At 48.0% G+C, this 27,989-nt stretch overlaps 1 protein-coding gene across 1 annotated transcript; it reads right to left on the reverse strand.

Annotated features, from left to right (window-relative positions):
- Positions 1 to 19: 19 nt before the first annotated feature.
- On the reverse strand, positions 20 to 27,989 carry DKK3 (dickkopf Wnt signaling pathway inhibitor 3). The gene is made up of 8 exons (XM_005531560.3): positions 27,981 to 27,989; positions 17,772 to 18,410; positions 16,388 to 16,525; positions 15,817 to 15,900; positions 5,161 to 5,253; positions 3,733 to 3,877; positions 2,062 to 2,218; positions 20 to 554 (listed from the first exon to the last, which is right to left on the reverse strand). Exons 1-8 carry the CDS (start codon positions 27,987 to 27,989, stop codon positions 311 to 313), a joined length of 1,509 nt encoding a protein of 502 aa, XP_005531617.3. The 3' UTR covers positions 20 to 310.

Consider the following 27,989-nt stretch of genomic DNA (forward strand, 5'->3'; position numbering starts at 1 on the left):
AAAATGATTTATGCCTGTGTGCATTTTTTAATGAGTACAAGTACTGAGAAGTTTATTTCCGACATACAGGGGGAAAGTACAAATCCAGCAGGGCACTCGTGGGGTTCCCCTGTGGCAGGAGCTTTGGTCCAGGCACTGCATGGACTCCACAGCAGCTGGGACACGCAGCTTTGGTGCACAGAGAGAAGGATGCTCCTTGCAGACCTTGTTTATTGCACTTCTATCCAGCATTGTGTGATCAGGGTTCAAACAAGCAAGACACTAAACAGAAAAAAATCTAGAAACAACTAACTAGACTGGTGCTTGGGCTTTAGATTTCATCTCCCAAAACCAGCTCCTGAGCTGAGTCAAGCTCAGGCTTCAAACCTGCTTGGTCCTCCAGGCTTTCTAATTCTCTACGCACTTCCTGAATGACACTGCTCTCCTCGTAATCAGAGAGGAGATCTTGGGGCATCAAGCTGAGAAAGGGCATCTCCTCCATGAGCGAGGGATCTTCTCTCTCAGCGTGCTGGGTTCCGTTGGCGGGCGGCTGACACACAGAGGCAGTGCTGTGGCTGGTGGGAAAAGGCACATTGGTCATCCAGGGCAGGCTTTTGTGTCCTGCTGCCACTCTGAAATTCCCCATTCCCTCCCCACGTGAAAACATGTCAAATGCACAATGCTTCCTCCCTAGCTGGCTTCACAAGCACCTGGTTCCTACAGGCCTGGCAGCTGGAGAGTTATAAATGTGCTTTCCACATACACAGATCCTAACAGCACAAAAACTCTGATCCTGGCAAACGAGAGAGCAGTGGCCCTCAAATGAACAGATAACAAAAAAATGCTACTTGAATCTTCAAGTTCAGAGAGAAAATTCTGGGCAGTTCAGCTATTTTCACACCCTAATGAATTTCTGTGTTCCTGTATCCTCATCTGAAATGTTCTTACTCGATCTGACATTTGCTGACAGACCTTCCCTGAGGTTAATGGTGCATTAACAAAAAAGGTGGTGTTGAAAGGATGGGACCAGCTCTGCTTGCTTCCTTAGGTGACGTTTATGAAGCAAAATGTTACCCAGATCCTTTTCAAGCATGACACAATGTAGAAAGAGTTGGACACAGAAGAGAGAAATACTAATCTGCATCTCCATCCCAGCTATGACACCTTGTTGGAAGTTAACGAGGTGCTGGTAGTGTAGAGCAAACTTGGAGGATTTATTTCATAGAAAACGTGGGTTTTCTAAAAGTGCTTTTAGCAAAACTGAAATGATCTCACTTTCTGCCAGTGGAACTGCTGATGATGCAAAGAACTCGGTACCAGCTCTGTACCAGCTCTGTGCCAGCTCAGTACCAGCTCAGTACCAGCTCTGTACCAGCTCAGTACCAGCTCTGTACCAGCTCTGTGCCAGCTCTGTGCCAGCTCGGTACCAGCTCTGTACCAGCTCAGTACCAGCTTAGTCCCAGCTCTGTACCAGCTCAGTACCAGCTCTGTACCAGCTCAGTACCAGCTCTGTACCAGCTCAGTACCAGCTCTGTACCAGCTCTGTACCAGCTCAGTACCAGCTCAGTACCAGCTTAGTCCCAGCTCTGTACCAGCTCAGTACCAGTTCAGTGCTCACCTCCGGGGCTGGCAGCTCGGTACCAGGTCGGTACCAGGTCGGTACCAGCTCAGTCCCAGCTCAGTTCCAGCTCAGTGCTCACCTCCAGGGCTGGCAGCTCGGTACCAGGTCGGTACCAGGTCGGTACCAGCTCAGCCCCAGCTCAGTTCCAGCTCAGTGCTCACCTCTGGGGCTGGCAGCTCGGTACCAGGTTGGTACCAGGTCGGTACCAGCTCAGTTCCAGCTCAGTGCTCACCTCCGGGGCTGGCAGCTCGGTACCAGCTCGGTACCAGCTCAGTGCTCACCTCCAGGGCTGGCAGCTCGGTACCAGCTCGGTACCAGCTCAGTGCTCACCTCCAGGGCTGGCAGCTCGGTACCAGCTCGGTACCAGCTCGGTACCAGCTCAGTGCTCACCTCCAGGGCTGGCAGCTCGGTACCAGGTTGGTACCAGCTCAGTCCCAGCTCAGTTCCAGCTCAGTGCTCACCTCCGGGGCTGGCAGCTCAGGCCCCCTGCGCACGGACAGCGCTCCCGGACCCCGTCGGGCTCCAGCTCCCAGCTGATGAGGTTCAGGAGTCGGTCTGAAGGGTCGTGGCAGGGCTCCCCCTCCTCAGGCAGGGGCGTGCACACGGGGAACAGCAGCTCTGCAGGAAAAGGCGTTTTGGGAGGAGTCCTGAGCTCCTGCTGAACTGGGGTGAGCCCAGGGTTAATTCTGTGTGCGGGCACACGAACACAGGCTCCGTCTCTCTCTCTCCATCCCTCACATGGCAGGGAGCCACAGCCCTGCTTTCTGCACTGGGTGGGAGTGAGACACTGGAAGTTCATCCTTAATGAGCCAGAGCAGCCGACTCGGACTCTGCTGCCGAGACAGGAGAGCAGCACCACCCACCCCTCGGGGATCCCAAACCCCGCTGATCCCGAGAAAGGGCTCGGAGCCGCTCCCGGCCGGGGGGAGCCCGTACCTGTGTGTGAGCCCGTACCTGTGATGTGAGCCCGTACCTGTGATGGGAGCCCGTACCTGTGATGTGAGCCCGTACCTGTGTGTGAGCCCGTACCTGTGTGTGAGCCCGTACCTGTGTGTGAGCCCATACCTGTGTGTGAGCCCGTACCTGTGTGTGAGCCCGTACCTGTGATGTGAGCCCGTACCTGTGTGTGAGCCCGTACCTGTGTGTGAGCCCGTACCTGTGTGTGAGCCCGTACCTGTGATGTGAGCCCATACCTGTGTGTGAGCCCGTACCTGTGATGTGAGCCCGTACCTGTGTGTGAGCCCGTACCTGTGTGTGAGCCCGTACCTGTGTGTGAGCCCGTACCTGTGATGTGAGCCCGTACCTGTGATGTGAGCCCGTACCTGTGATGTGAGCCCGTACCTGTGATGTGAGCCCGTACCTGTGTGTGAGCCCGTACCTGTGTGTGAGCCCGTACCTGTGTGTGAGCCCGTACCTGTGTGTGAGCCCGTACCTGTGTGTGAGCCCGTACCTGTGTGTGAGCCCGTACCTGTGATGGGAGCCCGTACCTGTGTGAGCCCGTACCTGTGTGTGAGCTCGTACCTGTGTGTGAGCCCGTACCTGTGTGTGAGCCCGTACCTGTGTGTGAGCCCGTACCTGTGATGGGAGCCCGTACCTGTGTGAGCCCGTACCTGTGATGTGAGCCCGTACCTGTGATGGGAGCCCGTACCTGTGTGAGCCCGTACCTGTGTGTGAGCCCGTACGTGTGTGTGAGCCCGTACCTGTGTGTGAGCCCGTACCTGTGTGTGAGCCCGTACCTGTGTGTGAGCCCGTACGTGTGTGTGAGCCCGTACCTGTGTGTGAGCCCATACCTGTGTGTGAGCCCGTACCTGTGTGTGAGCCCGTACCTGTGTGTGAGCCCGTACCTGTGATGGGAGCCCGTACCTGTGTGTGAGCCCATACCTGTGTGTGAGCCCGTACCTGTGTGTGAGCCCGTACCTGTGATGGGAGCCCGTACCTGTGTGAGCCCGTACCTGTGTGTGAGCCCGTACCTGTGTGAGCCCGTACCTGTGTGTGAGCCCGTACCTGTGATGTGAGCCCGTACCTGTGTGTGAGCCCGTACCTGTGATGGGAGCCCGTACCTGTGTGAGCCCGTACCTGTGTGTGAGCCCGTACCTGTGATGGGAGCCCGTACCTGTGATGGGGGCCCGTACCTGTGTGGAAGGCACAGCAGGTGCCGGGGCTGCAGTCCTGCTGCCTCTCGCAGATGGTGCCGTTCTCTCCCCTGCTCGCGGTGCTGCTGCAGCGGCCCCACTGGCACAGCTGCTCCCCGCAGCACTCGGCGTCCCGAGAGCAGCGCTGCGGGAAAAACCTGCTCAGAAAGGGGCTCCGGAGGGCTCCGTGCGGCTCCCACAGCCCCAGGGACAGAAATGACCCCGGAGCAGAGATCCGGCACAACTGCCCGTTCCCTGGGCTGAGCACACCCGGAGCTACGGGCACGGGGACAGAGCAGCAGAGCCCATCTATCCCTGCCCTGTGTACCCCTCAAACCAGCCCTGTCCTGGGCACTGCTCCATCCAGCCCTGCTGCAGCTTCACTGGGAATTCCAGCCTGGCCTCTCCCCACCCTCCCAGGGAGCAATTCCTGCCCAATATCCCCTCTAACCCTACTCTCCCCCCATTTAAGCCATTCCCCTTATCCTGTCACTCCATGCTTGCAGAATGTCCCTCTCCAGCTCTCCTGTAGCCCCCTCAGCACTGAAATGCTGCTCCAGGCTCTCCCTGGGGCCCTCTCTTCTGCAATCAAGGGAAATAGAAATTAATAAGTGAAACGTCATCAACGGAGGACATTGCTGATCTTTTCCATTGACAAATGCAGGCAGGAATTTACAATTTGTTCAGGAGAATTGTTTTCAAAGAGCAAAGCAAAAAAAAATAAAGTCTGACTAAAATCCATTTTTTAGTTGTAATTAGAACCAGACCCCATTGGTAACCAAGAACCTTTGAAAAAATCTCTCTGAAAAACAAATCTCTTTGCAAATCAGAAATGCTAAAGGTCGCTTTGTACAACAATTGTCCCGGTGTTCCAACTACACACGCCTCAGAAATCAACCCAACAAAAGCCACGTGTGTCACTTGGTTCCCTTTTTTCGGTTATTTTTTCAGTTTTTTAATTAACAATGTAGCAGAGCAGCCTCTCAGCAGCTTTTCCCTGTCTGGGCAGCCACACAAAATCTGGATTTCTTTCCCAGCCCATCCCACAGGCAGTGTTTAACACGGGGAGAGGGGCAGGACTACACTGGCACTGCTGAGAGCTGCTAATTCAGGGGGAAATGCTGTGTAACTGGGCAGGTTCTAGCTCGGGGAATTGACTCCACACAAGAGCAGTTGGGACCCAGTTTTCACTTTCCTGCTCCTACAGGTGTTCTGCTGGGAGCTGCAGGGAAAGGTGGGGAGGGGGGTGGGTGTCAGGCCACCCCAGTCCCGGGTTTTAATTACCCCACACTAAGAAGAAAGTATTTTTACCCTGGTGCAGAAAGCTTTGCAGCTTCTTTTCTGTCAATTTTGTCTTGTTGCCATTAGCAGCAGTACCTTGCAGAGCTTGTGAAGACCCCCTGGAATCCCCCCTCGCTCAGGACTCACCGTGTGCTGGGGCTTGCAGAGCTGACATCGGTACTCCGAGGGGGAGAAGAGGCAGAACTTCCCTGGCTCGCAGTCCTCGTCAATGATGCACTCCTGGGGAAAGGAGCAGAGCGAGCTTGGCCAAACTCCTGCCGCCCCTCGGAACCCCAGGGGCTCTTCACTGCTCCCATTTCTTACTTGGGAACCAACACAGCCAGCTCCAGGGGCTGCACGGGTCTGCAGCAGAGCGCTGATCCCCCCCCGGCCCTTCCCAAACCTCTGGCACAGGCAGGGACACACCTGAGCACAGCTGGGCACAGCTGGGCACAGCTGGGCACAGCTGGGTACAGCTGGGACACACCTGGGCACAGCTGGGCACAGCTGGGACACACCTGGGCACAGCTGGGACACACCTGAGCATAGCTGGGACACACCTGGGCACAGCTGGGCACAGCTGGGACACACCTGAGCACAGCTGGGACACACCTGGGCACAGCTGGGCACAGCTGGGACACACCTGAGCACAGCTGGGCACAGCTGGGACACACCTGGGCACAGCTGGGCACATCTGGGACACACCTGGGCACAGCTGGGCACAGCTGGGCACAGCTGGGACACGGCTGGGCACAGCTGGGCACAGCTGGGCACAGCTGGGACACACCTGGGCACAGCTGGGCACAGCTGGGACACACCTGGGACACACCTGAGCACAGCTGGGACACACCTGGGCACAGCTGGGCACAGCTGGGACACACCTGAGCACAGCTGGGCACAGCTGGGACACACCTGAGCACAGCTGGGACACACCTGGGCACAGCTGGGACACACCTGAGCACAGCTGGGCACAGCTGGGACACACCTGAGTCACACGTGTGCACATCTGGGACACACCTGAGCACATCTGAGTACATCTGGGATACACCTGGGCACACCTGAGCACACCTGGGTCACACCTGTATATATATTATATATTATACATATCTATATTATATATATATTACATATTACATATTACATATTACATATTATATATTATATATTATATATTATATATTATGTAATAGAATTGTATATTAGTATATATTATATAATAATATATTGTTATCTATTATATTTATAAAATTTTATATAATGAAATGTATATCTTTTATAATATATATATTATATATGTGTGTATATACTATATATATTATTTCTTGGATTTGCCTGTTTTTAAAATGTAGATTTCACAGAAGCAGACCCAGTTTTTACATAGTTTAATAGCTTGTTAATTTTCAGAACTAGTCAATTATTGGGTTTTTTTAAGCATAAAAAAAAAAAAAGTAGTTTAGTATTTTTTTTCCAGAAAAATTCTTTCTGTGGGTGATTTCTTCCTTCCTCGTTAGGTGCCAAGCAATGTAAAGGCAATAGCCAGACACCAGTCCCAGCTGCTGGAGCAGAGCTTCCTCCACTGGAGGTCCCCACCGAGCTTCTGGTGTCCTCCAGCTCTGCCCAGACTCACCCTGGGGGTTCCTGCCCGATGGGGCTCTGCAGAGATCAGCCCTACAAAGTGACCTGTGCTGGGCAGCTCTGGGGTTTGGGGTGATCAGCCCTTCCCAGTGACCTGTCCTGAGCAGCTCTGAGGTTTGGGGTGATCAGCCCTTCCCAGTGACCTGTCCTGAGCAGCTCTGAGGTTTGGGGTGATCAGCCCTAAAAAGTGACCTGTGCTGGGCAGCTCTGAGGTTTGGGGTGATCAGCCCTTAAATGTGACCTGTGCTGGGCAGCTCTGAGGTTTGGGGTGATCAGCCCTTAAATGTGACCTGTCCTGAGCAGCTCTGAGGTTTGGGGTGATCAGCCCTTAAATGTGACCTGTCCTGAGCAGCTCTGAGGTTTGGGGTGATCAGCCCTTAAATGTGACCTGTCCTGAGCAGCTCTGAGGTTTGGGGTGATCAGCCCTTAAATGTGACCTGTCCTGAGCAGATCTGAGGTTTCCCAGCCCTTTGATTGCCCAGAGCAGGAGCTGAACCCGCTCTGGGTTCTGACTCTTCTCCCCCCACAGCTGCACACCCTGGCTACGTGTTCACAGTTCAGAAGTCATTTTAGCCCTTTCAAGGAATTAGCATCACCAGTTCTAGGCTGCTATAAATTACCACAATGGTTTTCAACTTCACTATCCCAGTATTGTGTGGGGGGTTTTGGGGTTTTTTTGGTTGTTTTTTTTTCTGCTTTTCTGTTGCTCCATGATCAGGTGGGTCAGAATCCAAATATCCAAATGTTCTGCAGCATGTTGGAGGGTTTGTGGCTCCAAGTGAGCAGCCAGCCACTTCTCTTCAGCAGCTGTTCCAGCTCCTCTAGGCAGCTTTCTGCTGGTAGCTATGTCAGCTGCTTTTCTGAATCCCCTGCACAAACCATGGCCAGAGCAGAGCCTGCTGCTCCCCTCCTCTCCATCCCCTCCTCTCCATCCTCTCCTCTCCATCCCCTCCTCTCCATCCCCTCCTCTCCATCCTCTCCTCTCCATCCCCTCCTCTCCATCCCCTCCTCTCCATCCCCTCCTCTCCATCCTCTCCTCTCCATCCCCTCCTCTCCATCCTCTCCTCTCCATCCCCTCCTCTCCATCCCCTCCTCTCCATCCTCTCCTCTCCATCCCCTCCTCTCCATCCTCTCCTCTCCATCCCCTCCTCTCCATCCCCTCCTCTCCATCCCCTCCTCTCCATCCCCTCCTCTCCATCCCCTCTCAGGCACACAGCCAGGGCTCACTGCTGTCAGCTTTTCCAGCTGATCTTCTCCACAAAGGAGAAGTCTTGCCACAAACTGCTTTAAGCTCATGGAATAACTCTCCCTCTAGCTCTAAAACCATCTAACACCAAAGCTGCTGCTTTCTCCTCAATTAATTAACGAGTCCTGCGCCAAAAAACTTTTTCCTCTTACTGAACTATGTCCCACCAGTTCAGACATTCAGTTTTATGAGAGTTTCCAGACAGGGAAAAAAAAATCCCTTTGTGGTTTTCTTTCCTGGCAAAGGCTTCCTCTCACATGTGCTCTGTGAATCTGTGCCCCACTCCTGCTCTGCCTCACCCAGACACCCCCAGTAAATGCAGAGCTCACCAGTGCCCACCTGCAGAGGGGAACCATATAGATATTATTAGTATTTATTTTTCCTTATTGAATCAGGCAACAGACCTTTCTAATTCAGCTCCCTTTAGACAGAAGAGTTGCTGGGCAAGGAGCCAATCTGGATAAAATGAAATGCAAAGGAATATGGTGTTAGGCAGGGCTAAAGGGCACCAAAGAGAGAACACTGCTGGTTCTGGGACCACTGGGACTGGCTGTACTGGGACCATCAGTGGCCAGGGTGCAAATGCCATGGAAGGACACACCCAGCATCCTGAGGGCTCTCAGGATAATACTGTGCTCTGCAGTGAATATCCTGCAGCACCTGGAAGATATTTGGGCATTAGGATCTGTTCCAAAACCAGCAGGGAAAACAAAAAAGCAACAAGAAATGAAAATCGTGGAAAGGGTTCCCAGGTCTGCTGAAACAACTGCTGCTGAAAGAAACCTGAGGTTTCTTGTCCTTGGTACCTCACTGTGGCAGTACATTTACTGCTTTGCTGGTGGTACAGTAGGTGCTGAAATAACACTCATTCTGCTTTTAACTTTTTCCCCTTAATCCTTAATTAAAGCCTGAACTGCAGACTAAAAATTATTCTGATGATGTCTGACCTTCAGAATGGACTCACTGATTTTAAATTCACAACTGGCATTTGATTTATCCATTCCCTGTCCCCCACTCACACTCACCCTGGCTCCACATTGTCAGAAAGTTCTTCAAAGGGGACTTCAAACAAGACTCTCTCTTCACCACTCACATCTTCAGCCAATATTTGTCAGGGACTGTCTTGGGCGAGACTTTCTCTCCTGGGGTCTTTACTCTTCAGTTTAGACCCCAAGAAAGCAGAGGAAGGCGCTGCCATCACCTTGCAGACGTTCCTGTGCTTCTCTGGCAGGGAGCAGTGAGCCTGGAGCAGGAGCAGCCCTTTCCCCCCTTGTGTAATCCCTGTGTCCTGTTTGCTGTGGCTTGCTGTGATCCAGGTGAGCTTTGTGCCTTCTGAGGGGGCTGAGGGGAGAGGCAGGATTGTTTTCTGCACGGCTGAAGAGCCAGAACAGCCCCTCCAAGGTGTTCATTCCTAACCCTCGGTGCACTCCAGGCTCCCGAGCCACGGAGAGGCAAAAGCAGTGATTTGGGAGGGGTGGGGAAGCTCTGCCAGCACAAACAGCACAGGAGGCAGTGCCACTGGAGCAATTGGTGTGACAATTAGAAAAGGAGTTCAGTGGAAAGCCTGGGAATGCACAGGAGCTCCTCTCTCTGTGTTTGGGGACAGCTGAGCTCCAACAGCTGCTCTGAGCAAAAGCCCCTTTTTGTGTTCACTGAAACCTCCTCACACCAAGCAGGTCACTCTTCCCAAGGGACCTGTAGCTGAGGTGAAACCCAGAGTTCAGCTCTGTGGAGCTGCAGATCCTTCCCCAGCAGCTCAGCCCCCTGAGACAGCATCAGCTCCATCCCAGCTCAGCCTGGGACCGACATCTCCCACAGCAAACCCTCCCAGGAGGAAGGATTCACAAACCCTCACAAACTCTCCCAGGAGGAAGGATTCACAAACCCTCACAAACCCTTCCAGGAGGAAGGATTCACAAACCCTCACAAACTCTCCCAGGAGGAAGGATTCACAAACCCTCACAAACCCTTCCAGGAGGAAGGATTCACAAACCCTCACAAACCCTCCCAGGAGGAAGGATTCACAAACCCTCACAAACCCTCCCAGGAGGAAGGATTCACAAACCCTCACAAACCCTCCCAGGCTTGGGCTCAGTTCTGCAAGCTGTTTCATGCAGGACTGCTCTCCATTGCTGCAGCAGATGGCAAAAACTGCTGAGTAGTAAGGAAAAAAAAGAAGCATAAAAGCTGTTTTATATCCTACATGTATTTAAAAAAAGGGCAGAATTACACAGAATGGAATATTGCTCCATGGAAACTACTACCTCAATTTGAAATGCAGTAGCATTCCAGTTCCTAATCTCTCTGTTGTCTAGACAGGGCACATAATGCATTTGTCTTTAAGGAGATATGAATTAATTTGCCCTGAAATACCTCAAAACCTCTGTAATACTTTCCAGCAGCACAAACCTCTCACTGCTGCCCTGCCAGGCACACAGCATTCGTAAAATGAGGAACTTCTGTTAAAAACAGACGTCTGAAAAAGAGCAGCCATGAGCTGCAGGCTGTGCTGGGGTCACATCCCAGGGCTGGGGGAGAGCCAGCTCTTTGGGTGGCTGCTCAGCAGGAACAGGACTGCTCAAAACTAATAAACAACAAAACACAAATCCCTTGGCTTTGTCTTGAGCTTCTCCACGGAGCCAATCTCCTCCAATTCCTTTTCCCCCACTTCCCAGAAGCATTTCATTTGGGAACACTTCATTTCTGGTTCTCCCTGTGACACAATCTAAATGGAGGCAGAACATGTCCATGGGGCACAGCTGGAGGTGGCCTGGAGCCACCTGAGCCTGGCCTTAGGTGCCAAAGCAGCACAGCACGTTGGCCTAAATGTGCTGCCCAAAAGGGAATTACTGGGACAGGCTGTGACCCCAGAGACTCTCACCAGCAGGGAAAGAGCTGCAGCCCCTTCCACACCAGCTGCTTATTCCCAGCTCACAAACAGAGATCCTGTCATTGATCAGATCCTGTCATTGATCAGATCCTGTCACTGATCACATCCTGTCATTGATCAGATCCTGTCATTGATCACATCCTGTCACTGATCACATCCTGTCACTGATCACATCCTGTCATTGATCAGATCCTGTCATTGATCAGATCCTGTCATTGATCAGATCCTGTCACTGATCACATCCTGTCATTGATCAGATCCTGTCATTGATCAGATCCTGTCACTGATCAGATCCTGTCATTGATCAGATCCTGTCATTGATCAGATCCTGTCATTGATCAGATCCTGTCATTGATCAGGTCCTGTCACTGATCACATCCTGTCACTGATCAGATCCTGTCACTGATCAGATCCTGTCATTGATCACATCCTGTCATTGATCAGATCCTGTCATTGATCAGATCCTGTCATTGATCACATCCTGTCACTGATCACATCCTGTCATTGATCAGATCCTGTCACTGATCACATCCTGTCATTGATCAGATCCTGTCACTGATCAGATCCTGTCATTGATCAGATCCTGTCACTGATCACATCCTGTCACTGATCACATCCTGTCATTGATCAGATCCTGTCACTGATCACATCCTGTCATTGATCAGATCCTGTCACTGATCACATCCTGTCATTGATCAGATCCTGTCACTGATCAGATCCTGTCATTGATCAGATCCTGTCACTGATCAGATCCTGTCATTGATCAGATCCTGTCATTGATCACATCCTGTCACTGATCAGATCCTGTCATTGATCACATCCTGTCACTGATCAGATCCTGTCATTGATCAGATCCTGTCATTGATCACATCCTGTCATTGATCACATCCTGTCACTGATCACATCTTGTCACTGATCAGATCCTGTCATTGATCAGATCCTGTCACTGATCACATCCTGTCACTGATCAGATCCTGTCATTGATCAGATCCTGTCACTGATCACATCCTGTCACTGATCACATCTTGTCACTGATCAGGTCCTCTCAGACCCCATGCAGTTGGTCTCCATGTCAAAAGAGGGAATAAATAAAATATCACCCACAGCTTCAAGGAGCTGACTCCAATGAAAGAAGGAACTACACCCAAAAAAACCCAAAGAAACAAAACCAAAGAAATTCCTGGCAAATGCCTCAGGATAATGAGAAAAATGGTGCCTAGGAGCTCTCTCAGATCATGCTCTGCTCACTCTTGGTCAAAATCTCTCTGTATGCCTTGCAATAATTTAACAGCAGGTCACTCTGCAGAAGCAGCCCCTTCATTTTCTTCCCTCACTCTTCTTTTTCACTCAGTAATTATAACCTGATCCTGGCAGGACTACAGCCTCTAAAACTCTCCTGTGTAGGAAACACAGTGCCAAGCACTCATCTCAATCAGTTATATCAGTGATATCAAAGTGGGCACATGAGATGAACTGTTCTAATTAAATAAATGACATATCTGACAGGTAATTACCCTGCTCTGGAAATGGGCTTTGTTCCTGTATCATTATACACACTTCATTTGGTAGTCTAGGGTTTCAGCTTAACTCTGTTTAAGCCAAAGATGACAACACTGGAACAGAAGTGCCCTGGTAAGGACCCACATTCAGTGGATTTTGCCCACGGCAGAGTTGGCAGTATAAGATTGCTTTTCCCATAGAAGAAATGGAATAGTTTATTTTTCATGAGCTGTAGATGGAAGAAGAAGGGGTTTGAATTACAGCAACAGCAGTGGGATAAATCATCTCCAGCCCTTGAGGATTTTGGGAACATGAGCTCCATGTCTGCCTAAGGATGGAGCAGGCATCTGGGTCACAGGTGTTGACTTTTTGTAGCTTTGTCAAGACCTCCTCTTTGGGGCATTTGTTTGGATTAAAAAAGAGCCTCTTTCATTTCATTTTTCCTTTAATTTAATTTTCCATCTGAAATCATGTGCCTAGAGGATATCAACAGCACGAGAGGATGACTATTCATGAATATTCATCCCATTTCCTAAACGAACACAAACGAGGAAGAAATGGAAAAGGGTGTGCAGCCCACCCTGTGTCCTTCCAGAAGGGATGTCAGAACATGAATGTACTGCAGATTCCACCAGGGATGGAGTCCAAGGCAAACACCACCAGGGGACCAAACCCTTCCCTTGCTGACAGCTGTGAGATATCTTAGACCCAGGAAATCCTCTAAAGCTTTGCCTGACAGCACGATGGCAAACTGATGTCCAACTCTCCACATGCCCTGAGATACTGCTTCTCCCCCTGGGCTTTCCAAGGATGAGGTTTGAGGGATTCCTCATGTGATCCAAATTCAGCAGCAGGCTCTGAGTCATTTCCAGACAGAGAAAGGAGTAAACAGAGCCAGAACTCCCACCCCACCCTGCACCTTCAGTACAATTCCAATGCATGGCTGACTGGAAGGGAGAGTGATGCCTGCAGGGGTGGCTGCCAGCCCCCAGAGACACCTGAGAAAGGGAATGGGAGCCTGGGGATGCACAGGAGCCTCCCAGCCATGCAGGGCATGGAGCTGCATTGCTGGAGTGGCCAGGAGCCCAGCTGCCAGCAGCACACACAGGCATGGGGAGCAGCCCAGCCCTGCTGCACTGCCAGGGAGAAACAGTCTGCCAGGAAAAGTCTGTGTGTGCAGGACCTCCCCTGGTGTTTCTGTAACACCTGCACTCCAGGTACATGCACCTGCTTCCACACCTTTATTTCAATGCACTGCTTGTGTGTGTATGGGTATCTGCTGCAGGGGGACAGGCACTGGGGTTTCAATTAAAAAATGCAGGCACCACCTGCATTTCTTTTCCACAAAGCTGCTTCCCCAGCCCTGGAATTCTCATTCCAGCCAATAAGTGGATTATTGCCATTACTGCAGGTATTGCAGTGCAGACACTCCTTTGCCTCCTTGTGAGGCTCTTGTGTCATCTCTCAAAGCCAAAAATGTCACATGAAAAACTTCCAGGGATTTCAGAGGCTTACAAGTCAGCACAGAAAAGAAATGTAGAGTCAGGAGGTGCAGGGTCCCAGTTATCAGAAATAAATTACACTGAGTTTATATTTCACAGGAAGGGGTTTGTGAAGGTGCTTGGAAAATTCTTCTTTTTACCACCCAAATTTTGTACCTAAAGAGCAGGAGCTGTGGGAACACATAAGTTTCATAAGGTAAAGTGAATAAAGCCTATAAAGTGAGCCAGTGAAGGCAATGGAATCACTCTTCCACCTCCTGTTGGTCTGCAAAGCCCAGAGAGTGACCAGGACACGTCACAACGTCACACAGAACCTCAGGTACGAAAATCTGTCTGCAGAAAAAACACCTAAAGGCCCAGTGCAAAGTTTCCTGCAACTCATTTCCCAATACTTTTGCCTTAAATTTAGAGATCTAAGCAACAATGCCTTTGAATTTGGCCAAAACTTTTCTCCTGCTTCACACATCTCCCCCCAGCACTGCTTTTTTCTCCTCACTGCAACCCAAATCCCCCAGTTCTTAATTGCATCGCTCCCACGACATCTCTTTGCCCTTGTAACAGCAAAAGCTGTATTATTTCTATTACTGGAATATGTTATATTCCCCTTGACACTGGAAGTTTGCAAGCATTTTCAGCCTGACTCCTGTCAGGCACCTCAGTGCTGTTAATTGTTAATTGTTAATTGTTAATTGTTAATTGAGGAGTGGGTGTGAAGAATGACACCACAGGCAAGCCAAACACGTTATGAAACGCCACCAGTGCTGTGCTGCAGTGCTGAGAAGGTTAAAAAGTTTTGTGCTGCATTTGAAGATGATGATCACCTTTGCCTGGGAAAAACCCCATTTGGATTGTCTTCATTACACATAATCTCATTATCAAAAAGCACTGTGGGGGATGTCAACACTTTCTATAGGATCAGCTGTAGTTTAGAATAGTTACAATTTATTTTTATACCTCGGGTGTTCACTTAAGCTACAAGCTTTGCCAAATAGTAGGAAAAAAAGAAGTAAAGTTGCTTGTGTGTGCTGTATTTTGCTACTTGCCATTTTCAAATTGAAATAGCAGTATAGAAACATGAGCTGTGAGAGGGAAAGCTTTAGAAAAGAGGCACTAATTTCAGGTTCTGTGCCCTCTATAAATGGGAACTACTGACATCATTTTTCCATCATTATATTTATAAAATAATTTCCATAGTTATATTTATAAAATAGCTACAGAGCTGCTTCAGTGAAAGAACTGGAGGTAAGTTTCTCTGAAGAAAGCCAGGGTGTGTTGAAGTAAATCAAACCACAAACTATTAGTCAGATGAAGCCAGCTATCAGAGGAAACCTGGCCAGCCCAGTCTTAGCAAGAGCACAAAAAAGAACCATTTTGGTAAGACTACAACCAATGAAAAGCCAATTTTTTAAAGTAGTGCTGAATTTCTCATGTGACTACTGACGTTTAGCAAATGTTCCTGTGCTTGCAAGACTCGGGTAAAGAACATTCTTGAGCTTTTAAACTCCTTTGGGAGTCCTTAAACAACCATATTTTGAGGGGAGGGGGATTCATTGTCCCATCTCTCTCCCTTCTCCTCAAAGTGACATTTCATGGCCAGCTGTCCATCACTGAGTTAGGCTGGAAAGCAAATAGAGCCAGATGTTGTTCCAAAGATTCCTCATAAATAAATGATTTGGGGTTATTTCAACTGTTAAAATCCATAAAGTGTTTTTTTCTAATGGAAGACAAGCTCAGTGTTATAGTAAGGATTTACCCACAGTCCCTGGGAAGGGCTGTGTAACTATCTTTGCTATTTAACATTTACATTTGACAGACAAATTGAATATTCAAACATGTGCATTAACTCTGTTTCCAAGTCACAGTGTTCCTAAGTTAAACTAATTTAAAAACACAAACATTTGCTTACCCCAATGGTTGTGTGTGTTTCAGAACATTCCAAAATTTTATTGGTGAACTCTGACACATTTTTCTGAACAGGGAACCCAAAGTATTTGTTTGGTCTTCCAAAGGAAATAAATGTGCTTACTTACATGGTTCCTTTTGTTTTCTCCATCTCTTATGGATGTAATAACTGTCTCAGAAAAAACTGTTGATCCAGTTTTGTTATCTGTGACCTGATACAGGGAAAGAACAAAACATCAAACTTCAGTTTTTATTAGTCCTTTGTTACTCTCAGTCCCAAATCCTGCAATAATTAACCCACTCCCACCCCCTCTTTTCTCCCATTTTGCTGCCACCCTTATTAACCCTAATCTGAGGGGGAAAGTGGATGACAGAGCTGCCTCCTTGTCTGTTTAAAATGGCACTGCAAAGGAGCCAGCTGAGCAGGAGAAGGTTGGGTTTTCATTCCCATGTAACTGCTGCAGCTCAGTCCCATTTTCCCCTTTTTCCAAAATGAATTGTTATTTCACTCTAACCTTTCATGACGGCTCTCCTTGACACTAGTCAAGCTCAGAAGATACAATCAAACCCCAGAGTAACTATCACCAGGAAAATTTACACTCCAAATTACCTTGTGAATAAACATGTAAAACTGGGTTGTTTCTTTGAAGACAAGGTGTGTGAGGATGGAGAGCTCACCATGTACAAGTTTTCTCATACCTTATCAATTTCCTGATGAGTCTGAACAGTTCTGTTGCCCACTCTGGTTTCTGTGCTGGACTCGTTATGGTAATTGGGAGGTAAATCTTCAAATCTGACTTCTGACAGCTTTTTTGCCCCTTCCTCCTCAGCTTCCATCTGCCAAATTAAGATAAAAAAACAACCAAACAACTGAAAATTAGCAGAAATATCACAAAAGAGACCAAGCCACGCTTCTTGTGCAGCCCCCAAGTGCCAAACCCTGCCCAGAGCAGCTTTTAATGGGCCACACAAACAGGGCTGAGCTCAACCCTTGAGCTGCTGAAGCCAAAGTCAGTCCCTGGCAGGGAAGGAAGGGTGCAGGACTGGCAGCTTTGGTATCAGTGTCAGAGGAGAGCCCAGCGCTCTGTTCCTCACAGAAAACCACTGACAGCCTCAGGCAGACCTTCCATTCTGACACAGGAGGGAGAATATCCCGGCAAGGGAGAGAAACAAAATCCCCTGAAGCCAACAGGGGCAGCCCTATAGATGAGGGGGGTGCACATATCCAGAATTTCATCCTCTGCTGTCCCTGTGGGGTGAGGAAGGGCGTGAATCCTGGAAACACACAGGAACAAACCGTGTCCTTTATTTGGGGCAGAGCTGGGAGGCTGCCAGCTCAACCAGGATGAACAACAGGAGTTTTCCCTAGGCAAAACCTCTCCTTTTGGCGTGTCTGTTTGTTTTAAGCAGCAGCTGCAAACCTTTCTAAGCACAAACCATTTATCTCCTAAGACTGCTCAAACAATTCACGCCTTGTGCTGCACACAGAGCTTTCCTCAGTCCAGCACTGACTGTAGAGTAAAACAGGCAGGAATTGTGATTCCATCCCTAAGCAGCATTGTGAGGAATGGTTTATTCCAATGTGTCTGCAGTCCAAATGAAGAGGATAACAGAGGTAGGTTCCGGATGACAGCAAAAGTTCAGAAATTATCTCATTATAGCACACCAAGGTCTGTTTCTGCAGCAGGCTGCCAGTTAAAGGGTTTTGTAGACTAAGGATTTTTGAACGAGAGGAAAAGAGAAGTTGAAAGGAAGATTCTCACCAGAAACGGGAATAAAAAGCACACAAGAAGGGGAGTGCAGGGACAGGGTGTTTTGACAGCCATACGAGACCATGGCTTTGGGTTCGGTCTCAGTTCCCGGCTGTGAAACGGGTCCCGTGCGATTCCGGGCCAGCAATTTGAGATCAGCACACGCAATTCCATCACGAGCAAGCCGCTTTTCGGGGGGTTTCGGGGGCACTGGGAGCCCTGAGCCCCGGCTGGGGACAGCCCCGATCCCTGTCCGTCTGTCCCGGAGCGCTCGGGCCGCTGCTCGGGGAACGAGCGGGGAGACCCTGGGGAGAGAGCCCCTCACCCCTCACCTCCTGCACGGCATTGCGGAGCTTGTGCTGGGTGTCCTCCATCAGCGCCTCCACCTCCCGCAGCATCTCCCCGAGGCTGGCGGCTCTCCCTGCGCCCGGGGCCGGCGCTCCCGGCGCGGCCAGCAGCGAGGCAGGGAGCAGCAGCAGGGCTGCCTGTACCGCCGGGAAATGCATCCCTCTGGGCCTGCTGCTGCTCCTGCAGGGGCTGCTGCTGCTCCTCTGGCCCTTCTTCTGCTCCTCTGGCCCTTCTGCTGCTCCTCTGGCCCTTCCTCTGCTCCTCTGGCCCTTCTGCTGCTCCTCTGGCCCTTCTTCTGCTCCTCTGGCCCTTCTGCTGCTCCTCTGGCCCTGCTGCTGCTCCTGCCGGGCTTTCCTCTGCTCCTGCCGGGCTTTCCTCTGCTCCTGCCGGGCTTTCCTCTGCTCCTGCCGGGCTTTCCTCTGCTCCTGCCGGGCCTGCTGCCGCTCCTCTGGCCTTTCCTCCTCTCCTCCCGGCTCCTCCCGGCTCCTCCCGGCTCCTCTGGCTCCTCTGGCCCCGCTGGCCCCGCTGCCGGCCCCACGCTCAGCGCCGGCGGTCGGGGCGGAGCGGAGCGGGAGGAGCCGCAGCCCCGCCGGAGCCCCCGCCCCGAGAGCGGGGAGGAGATGCTGAGAGACCGGAGAGATGCTGAGAGACCAGAGAGATGCTGAGAGAAGGAGGAGATGCTGAGAGACCGGGGAGATGCTGAGAGACCGGAGAGATGCTGAGAGACCGGGGAGATGCTGAGAGACCGGGGAGATGCTGAGAGAAGGGGGAGATGCTGAGAGACCAGAGAGATGCTGAGAGACCAGAGAGATGCTGAGAGAAGGGGGAGATGCTGAGAGACCAGAGAGATGCTGAGAGACCGGAGAGATGCTGAGAGAAGGGGGAGATGCTGAGAGACCAGAGAGATGCTGAGAGACAGGGGAAGATGCTGAGAGACAGGGGAGATGCTGAGAGAAAGAGAAGGGGGAGATGTTGAGAGATGAGGGGAGATGCTGAGAGATGAGGGGAGATGCTGAGAGAACAGGAGGAGATGCTGAGAGAACAGGAGGAGATTCTGAGCGACAGGGGGAGATGCTGAGAGAAAGGAGCAGTGCGAGTTTCCCGTTCAGAGCCGAGCCCTTCGTTCTCTCGGTGTTCCGGACAGGTTGGATGGAAGAGGGCGGTGGGAGCTGTGTGGAACCTCCATCGTGTGCTTTGCTTGCCAGAGAAGGCTCTCAAAAGATGCTCTGGGCTCAGAGGGGGACCCGACCTGCAGCTGCCTGGCCAGCACCCCACTGACCGATGATTCCCTTCGAATTTCTCTAAAAAATATTCGAGCAACATCATCATTTTGTTATCTGTGTGTGTCTTCCCCAGTTTCCACATGGTTTTTCCTCCTTGTGCTGTACCCCAAGAATTTCACTGCAGGTTCAAAGAAGACTTTAAAAGAAATGCTGGAGGCCCAAATTCCCAAAGGCTGCCAGACTCCAGGAAACGGACTAGAAGCTAGATACTCCATAATATCTTTGTGAATTTGGGCCTCAAACCAAATTCCCATCAATTCCAGAGGGGCTTGCACTCTAAACAGAATAAATGAGGATCAGAAGGAGTTTCTAGCATTGATCACCTCTTCTGGTCATTTGTTTAACTGTTTTTATCTTGCATGATTAAAGCAACAGAGACAACCCCTCCAGTAAAAAAACCAAACTAAACAAAACAAAAAACCCACACCAGAAAGCAAAAATCAACAAACTCATCTGCATTTAATATAAAGGAACCCTTGTAATCAGGGTCTCTCTACTGTTTCTTCACAGTGGGGGAAAAAAGTCCTGTCCATTGAAAATACTGCTTCTGTATAAAAGCAAACACTGATTAGTCAGTTCTTACATTGGACTGGAGCAAAGTCTTGTCCAAAACGATGTTAGGTAAAGGATGTCAGGGAATTCTAACAAATTTTCATAGGTAAAGTGCAGCCCAGAGAGCTGAACTTTTTCTGAGGAAAGTACCACAGTTAAAAAGCATCTCATTCATAGCACAAAAAACAAACATCACACCAAAACCCATGTGATCTTTCTGCTGAGATATCACTTATTCTTAGGCCTTAATTCATTAATTTAGAGAGAACATAATGAGGCAGAATAATCTTAGAACATGTACACATATAGTTAGAAAAAGCACATTTCAGGGCTATCACATACAAGGAATTTGTAAGATTAGATCAGTGTCAGTACAAGCCCCTTGAGGTGGATTTGAGGCAAAGCCAAGCCCCTGGCACGGGGAACACGCTCTTGTCAAAGGCATCATCTGAATCAGTGACCCTGGAGAATGGAAACCACCTCCTGCTTGGGTGAGCCTGGAGACAAAGGAGAGCAGCAGGGTGGGGAGTGTGCATCTCACATTTACATTTTCCCACACATTGTTCATTCATTTAGACACGGTATATTATATTATATTAATTATATTAATTATATTATATTATATTATATTATATTATATTATATTATATTATATTATATTATATTATATTATATTATATTATATTATATTATGTTATATTATATTATGTTATGTTATATTATATTATATTATATTATATTATATTATATTATATTATATTATATTATGTTATGTTATATTATATTATGTTATGTTATGCTATGTTGTTATGTTATGTTATATTATATTATATTATATTACATTATATTACATTACATTACATTACATTATATTATATTATATTACATATATTACATATATTCTATTCTATTCTATTCTATTCTATTCTATTCTATTATATTATATTATGCTTTCTGTGTTTCAAACATCTGCTTTGCTGCATGTCCATTTACCAATTTAATTAACAGTTCTTGTCCCTCTCCAACAATTGCACTGTGGACAATCCATCAGTTGATCAAGTTCAGGAAAAAAGAATAGCAAGATTGTTGTAAGAATGTTTTTCTGCTCACACGAGGGTTTGCAGCATGGAAACTTGGAAATGTTGGGACAAGGACTTTAAGTGACTGGATTATTGTACAATATTCCAGCAGTGAGATTGTTGTATGTCAGGAGTTGTTAAACACAGTGTGTCTGGCAGCTTCCTCAAACACAGCCCTGGTGTGGCAGCTGTACTTCACTCAGCAAAAACAGAATTACACAAATATCACTCATTTTGAGGGCTCATTATTCAGGTAGCAGCTGTACATCTGAAATATGAACATTTTTATTGCTTTGTGGACTGTATCTTCTTTTGAAGGCACTCCAGGTTTTAAGTGGTGCAGACCTAACTAATGCCCACCAAAGTGCTTTTCCTTAGTGTTCCTTGCACTGTGTCAGCTCCCAGAAATAATGTTGTGTGGCAAAAAAAGGCTCTGAGAGGTGCAGGAAAGTATTTATTTGTTTTTACTTGTAATGCCCAAGTCCATGGCAATGGGTGGGAACCCTTTTGCTTCTCAAATCTGCTGTCCAGGTGCGTTCAGATGCGTGGAAGCGGCACAGGGATGGGATTTAGTGGTGGGTCTGGCAGGCTGACACTTCTTAAGGTCTCTAAGTGTCCTCAAAGATCTTTTCCCTTTGCAATGATCCTCTGCCATCAGTTTACACTTTAAAACTCCTGCGTGCCATCTTTCTCCCAGCTTCCCAGGAAGTACAGCCTGCTCTGATGGATGGAAATGCCAATTCTTTCTACACAAGTGTGCACGTTTTCCCTGGAGAGGATGGAGAGGGTCAGCTGGCATCCACAGCTACAAACACCCTCCTGAGGGCTGTGCTGGTATTTCCTGCTTCTGGGTCTTTGTGGTTAAGGAAACTGGGAGTGAGCTACAGAAGCTGCACCTCCTGATGTTTAGCAATATCATAAACATTTATGAAGTTGGGAGGAATACAAAATTATATATTAAATCATCAAAAACCTAAGTTGCAATTCATTAACACCAAAAACATAGATATTACTGATTAATACATTGTGTTTTTATTCAAATTTTTTGGTTCGTAACATAGTTAAAACTTAGTTTAATATCATTATAATTTCACAATAAAAAAAAATGCAAACAAAGTGATAAAACCTGGTAAAGAAGTAATTCATTTATATACTCTGATTTCCCACATGCAATTCTAAATATTTTGAACATATTTCACCTGTGTGTATCTAACATCACACTGGTAATGTCACAGAAGTCAGAAGTGAATCCAAGCCAAAATCAGGCATTATTTGCACAGATTTTAGCAGATTTGCCAGTATTTATACCCACATTAGAGGAACAGCTCCAACACTTCCAGTTCAAAATTGCCATTCTGAATGATGGGATTTTGTACATCTTTCCATTATGGAATTGAAGCTGCTTTGAATTAATATTCCTTCAAGGATGGGCATTGCTGCCTTTTTCCATTTTTACTGTTTCATGCCACACAGTTTTCAGTGGTTGTTATGGTGAATAAGTTTGTGTCTCACACGAAAGAGAACAGAAATCCCACAGCAAAGGTTAACCTTTCACAGCTGGCTGCTTCCCTGAGCCTACAAAAACACACAAATCCCTCATTTGGAAAGATCTGACTTTTAAAATCCATAAATGCAAGATGCTCTAATCCCTTTGACCAGTCAGTGTTCCCTGCTGCATCCTCTGAGCTGCAGGAGCCAGCACAAGGTCCCTGCCACTGATGCTGAACTTCACAAAGCACTTGGACTTGTCCAAGTACACGAGAAGAAGCCACTGAGTGGTTCAGAACAGAGAAATTCATTTCATTAAGGAAATTTAGGTGCCCCCTCCATCTCGACTTGCTTGAGTTTGTGAATCATTATACAATTATCTTTTTTTTCCTTTTATTAGTACTTTTGTTTTGTACTTCAGCACTTTGCTGTGTATTTGGCTGCCTTTTCCCAGCTCTTTTTTTTCCCAGTATTTTCTTGGCAAGATGTTCACATAAATTCCTATTGAAATATGGAGGGCAAAGTTCATAATCCATATGAAATATCATCTGCAAAAATAACCCCCTGAAGCACATCCCTCTGTAAGTTCACATTATCTGCAACCTATTGGAACTGTTATTCTCCTTTAACACAAGTTTATTATGCACAAAAAGCATTTCTAAGCAATTTTCTTTTAAATTCAGGTTTTTTTAAAAAAATTAAAGTGATGAACTGTGGTATCCTTTATAGTTTTTGACAAGAAATTTTTATTGTTTACATAAAAAACCCATAACTCTACTAAAATAACAGAATTTAGACTGAGTCATCTACAGGGAAAGGTTTTCATAAGCATCCTGAATTTTTAAAAAATCAAATACTTCTGTGCAGTTCAGTACAAGGGAGGATTCCACTTTTGATGGAGGCCTGGGTCCTGTGGTAAAGAATCAGAAAGGATCTGGGGCAGAAGCGAGGACCAAACTATGAAAATTATGTTTAAATATTATTTAAACATAATTTAAATAAATAAATAAATAGATAATAAAGAATAAATAAATAAATAAATAAATAAATAGATAATAAAGAATAAATAAATAAATATGTAAATAAGTAAATAAGTAAATAAACAAGTAAACAAATAAATTAATAAATGAATGAATGAATAAAATTTAAATATTTTAAATGTATGAAAAATATGCTTAAATATTATTATTTCTAATGAGAATTAGAAGAAGTTAATTTGAAATGCTCGGATACAAGTGGGCCAAAGCGCTCCTGTGGAGTGAATTTTTGTGGTCACAGTGAAGGAACAGGGGCTGCCAACCCCATGGAAAACAAAACCCAGGCAGCACCAGCGTCAGCACAGAGGAGAGATCAAATGTGCTGGATAAAACGTGCCAGAGGAGAGGCACGAGGGAAGGGAGAGCTGTGAAAATAAACCAGTGATCCCATGAAAACAATGTGGCCAAAGCTGCTGGAGCACAGAGGTTGTCATCCACTGAAAATGCTGCTAAAAATGATGAGCAGAAAGTGCAGGCAGTGGCAGGAGAGGCTGGGCAGCAGCAGATGGAGCAGCCCTGGGAACAGAGGTGTCACAGGGCACAGCACGGGCACAGATCAGCCCCAAACGTTACGGGAACGTGAGGATGCTCAGCAACAGCTGAGCAGCTCCAGGTGCCCTGGAGGAGCATCCAGCCCCAGGCAGAGCTGCAGCCTCCAGGAGCTGGGCTCAGGTTGTGCACACACTGGAAATGGAAGGACAGCTGGAACTGGAGATCCAGGCATGCCCCTAGAAACCGGCTGTCAGGAGGAAAAGGATGTGATGTGCCTTGGAACAAAGCAACAGAATCACAGTGCCTGCTGAAAAGCAGAATGCTCATTAGCTGGAGGGAATAACTGGGAGGAAAAGTAAAAGTTGTGGGGAGAAGGCAATTAATCAGAGAGGAAAATTCATCAAGAATGTCTCAGAAGAAGAAGAAAACAGCCACTTTATTATGGGCTTATTCAAGAGAGGAAGAAACACCCCGGATCTGCCCAAAATGAATACAGGGGTAAAAGAAACCAGCATTTTCTTCAAAAGAGAGAGAATCTGGGGAAAATGGGAATGTGATGCACAGCCAGGCAATCGGTGACTGGTTCAGTCACACTTCAAATTAACCAGTGACCCAACACGGCTGTCAGGCTGCAGCAAAATCAGCCCCAGCACCTTTGGGGGTGAGATCAGGGCTGTGACACTGCAGGGACACTCAGGGACACTGCAAGGAAGGACTGGTGGCACTGAGGGCTTGCCCAGGCAGACTGAGTCGTTTTCTGGACACCAAGCACGTTCTTTCCACCTATGAAGCCTTTCCATTTTTGAGTGCTGTGACTTCCCTGGCCTTTGGAGGTGTGTTAGTGTTCCAAGGGCCTTTTAAAATACTTTTTATTTCAGCACCTTGGAGTGTTTTTGTGGGCTTCTGAGCCTCAGCAGGTTCCGGGTGGCACCCTGTCCCTCGTGGAGTGTATTGCCTTCATGTGCTGATGGAGGAGATTCACACACTCGTGTGAAACCTTTGCATTCCCCACAAGGTTCTGTGCTCCCTGCAGTGGGTGTTCTCAGGTCACAGCTGCAGCGTGGGACAGTGACAGTGGGACACTGAGAGTGGGACAGTGACAGTGAGACACTGACAGTGGGACAGTGACAGTGTGACACTGAGAGTGGGACACTGAGAGTGGGACAGTGACAGTGGGACAGTGACAGTGGGACAGTGACAGTGGGACAGTGACAGTGGGACACTGAGAGTGGGACACTGAGAGTGGGACAGTGACAGTGGGACAGTGACAGTGGGACAGTGACAGTGAGACACTGAGAGTGGGACAGTGACAGTGAGACAGTGACAGTGGGACAGTGACAGTGGGACAGTGACAGTGAGACACTGAGAGTGGGACAGTGACAGTGGGACAGTGACAGTGGGACAGTGACAGTGAGACAGTGACAGTGGGACAGTGACAGTGGGACACTGAGAGTGGGACAGTGACAGTGGGACAGTGACAGTGGGACAGTGACAGTGTGACACTGAGAGTGGGACAGTGACAGTGGGACACTGAGAGTGGGACAGTGACAGTGGGACAGTGACAGTGGGACACTGAGAGTGGGACAGTGACAGTGGGACTTCTTTTGGGTTTTGGTTTTCTTTTGGGTTTCTTCTTCATTTGGGTTTTGGTAGTCTTTAGGCTGGGCTATGTCACCTGACAATTCTGTTGTATCTGTGCCGTGAAAACACATCTAGCTGCAGAAATAAATGAGTAATAAAGCAAATGCTGCAGCCAGAAGTCTCTATTTTCTCCTTATCAGAACAAAAAGTACTCTGGGCATGCAAGGAATCTTTGGTTTTTCCACCCCTCCATATTTCAAAGCTCGTGATTTGCGAGTGGAGCCTCACTTTTGTCCTCGGCTGACACAGCCCCAGGCAGGCAGCCCTGTGGGCAGCACAAGTCACTGAGCTGGAATAAAGCATTCAATATTTCATCTTCTCCACTTCACAGGGCTGCAGATAGCTGTGGCTGAGTGCTCCCAAGCCTCCAGGCAGACACCTTCACCACCACTGACCTGCCAAGCCCTAAAGAGCAGAGTCCTGACCCTGCTGTACCCTTCATCCTTCTGGGATGTGTGTGTGGCACAGAAACATCAGGGGACAGGCACACTTGTGGCTCATTTCCCAGAAGGAAATATTGTCAATTTGGGCCAAAAGATAGTTTAATAAGCCATCTACCTCAAGGTTTTATTGGCAAAGTAATAATATGCTATTCAAAGGACAGGTTTTCCTGGGGGTTTTTAAGGTACACATGTTTCTTTCCAGCAGAATTCACACAAGTGTGTGGACTTGTATGTATTTGCTGCATGCACAGAGTCAGTCATGGAAGGAAAAGGGTTAAAACAAAAAGAGACCGGGCAAACACTTCTCTGAAAACATGATGTTACAGAGAGCACCTTGCTTTATAATAAACATTTTATTTGGCTTGTCTTGGACAATGATTTCTGGCAGCTCCACTGGGTTATATCCCTGATGCTGGAAGGTGTGAAAGTTCAGTGTCAGAAGTGAACTTGCAGTGATTACTGACCAAAGGCTCCTTTCAGAAAAGCTGCAGGCTGCAGGTACCTTGGCAGCTCCCCTGTGCTGTGCACAAGCAAAGGGATGGGGCTGGAGCTTGGGGCTTCATAGAAACTCTAAACTGAAGCCTCCAATTTGCCATTTGAAATGCTTCTGAATAAGCAAATTAAGAGGGGGACAAAAGAAAGTGTTTCAGAGACTCTGATACTGAAAGAAAATCTAGTTAATCACAGAAATACAGCAGAGACCAAGGAGTTAATTTGTTCCAATGGATCATCCCTACATACTTTCCCCAGTCACCAGCTGAGCTATTTCTCAAATGCCAGCCAAGAACTCCTTGCAGCTGGCAAAAATCCACAGCTATCAGCACGATGGAAGAGAGGAGAGACCAAAAAAAAGAGCAGTGTGTCCCTGTTGATAGTGAGGTGTCCTGTGCTCTCAGCAGGTTTGTAGGCATGAGGGAATAATAAAGAGTTAGCAAAGATGACATTTAGGGCAGAAACAGTTAACAAAGATAACATTTCTGCAGTGATTCAGCTCAGTGGTATTTGTGATGCCTTCCTAGGTCTCTGGGATCTGTTTTGTGCAGTGGAGGGTGTGAAGTTGATGCAGGACCTGTGGAGCTCAGGCAGGACCTGGCTCCCCTGAGGCTCACGGAAAGAAAAACCATTTTAATTGTGATTGCAAGAAACACCAAGCAGTTCATTCTCCAGTGATTTGGGGTATGACACATCAGGGGCACACAGAGAGATGAAACACTGGTAAAAGCAGACAGAAATCCCTGGGGGTTCAGGGGATGTGCAGATGTGGCACTCAGGGACATGTTTTAGTGGGATTTGCCAGTGCTGGGTTAAGGGGTGGATGATTTCAGAGGCTTTGCCAGCCAAAATGTTTCTGTGCATCTTGCAAACAGAGAGGGAGCAGCAGCTCCAGCAGAGCCCCAGACCTGTGCAGCATAGGGTGAAAATAAGGCATATTTCCATGTTCTGATGCTAGCACCTGTAAAGAAAAAGGGACCTCATAAAATTCAACATTGCTGTAGTTTCTCCTTATCAGAATAAGTGACTATGCCACGTGGGCCTTGCTCCCATTGCACAGACACCAGATTCCTACAGACTGGAAAATACTGGGCTGCAGAAAAGGCTTTTACACACACAAAGAAATGAAAGCTCCTGATTTTCAAGCAAACCTTTTAGAAGTATTCTGCTAATACCCCTGAAATGAATACCTGAGATGCATCATCTTGTTTTAACGAAGACCAGAAGGCCTTTGAAAAACCAGTCTGTGCCCAAAGTCTGGCATGTCTGAGCTGCCCAGCTTACAAAGGGTGTAGCACTTACTCCAGCTAAGGAGCAGTGGGATCTTCACTCCATTTAGGCTCTTGAATCCATCCACACGTGTGAGCCTGTGTGTGTGTGTGTGCACAGGCAAAAGCCCCTCTGGTCTCATGGAAAAAAAACTTATTTGAATTGACTGCTCTTTAAAGAAAGAGAGCCAGCCCCAAAGTGCCCTGGATTGGTATTTATACCAAAGCAAGGCTGGTCCTGACCAAAGCAAGGCTGGTCCTGACCAAAGCAAGGCTGGTCCTGCCGAGAGAGGGGGCTCAGAAAGGTGAGTGAGCCGGTGCTGGAGCAGGGCTGGCACACAGGAGCTGTGCCATGGAAATGTCCCCATCTAGTGGGGTCCCAGGGCCAGGCACGAGTGAAGAGTTTTCATTGACACACCTTCCCCAT

Source organism: Pseudopodoces humilis, chromosome 7, assembly GCF_049639895.1.
Source record: "Pseudopodoces humilis isolate 2021_Gansu_Grassland_sample_001 chromosome 7, ASM4963989v1, whole genome shotgun sequence".
NCBI lineage: Eukaryota > Metazoa > Chordata > Aves > Passeriformes > Paridae > Pseudopodoces > Pseudopodoces humilis.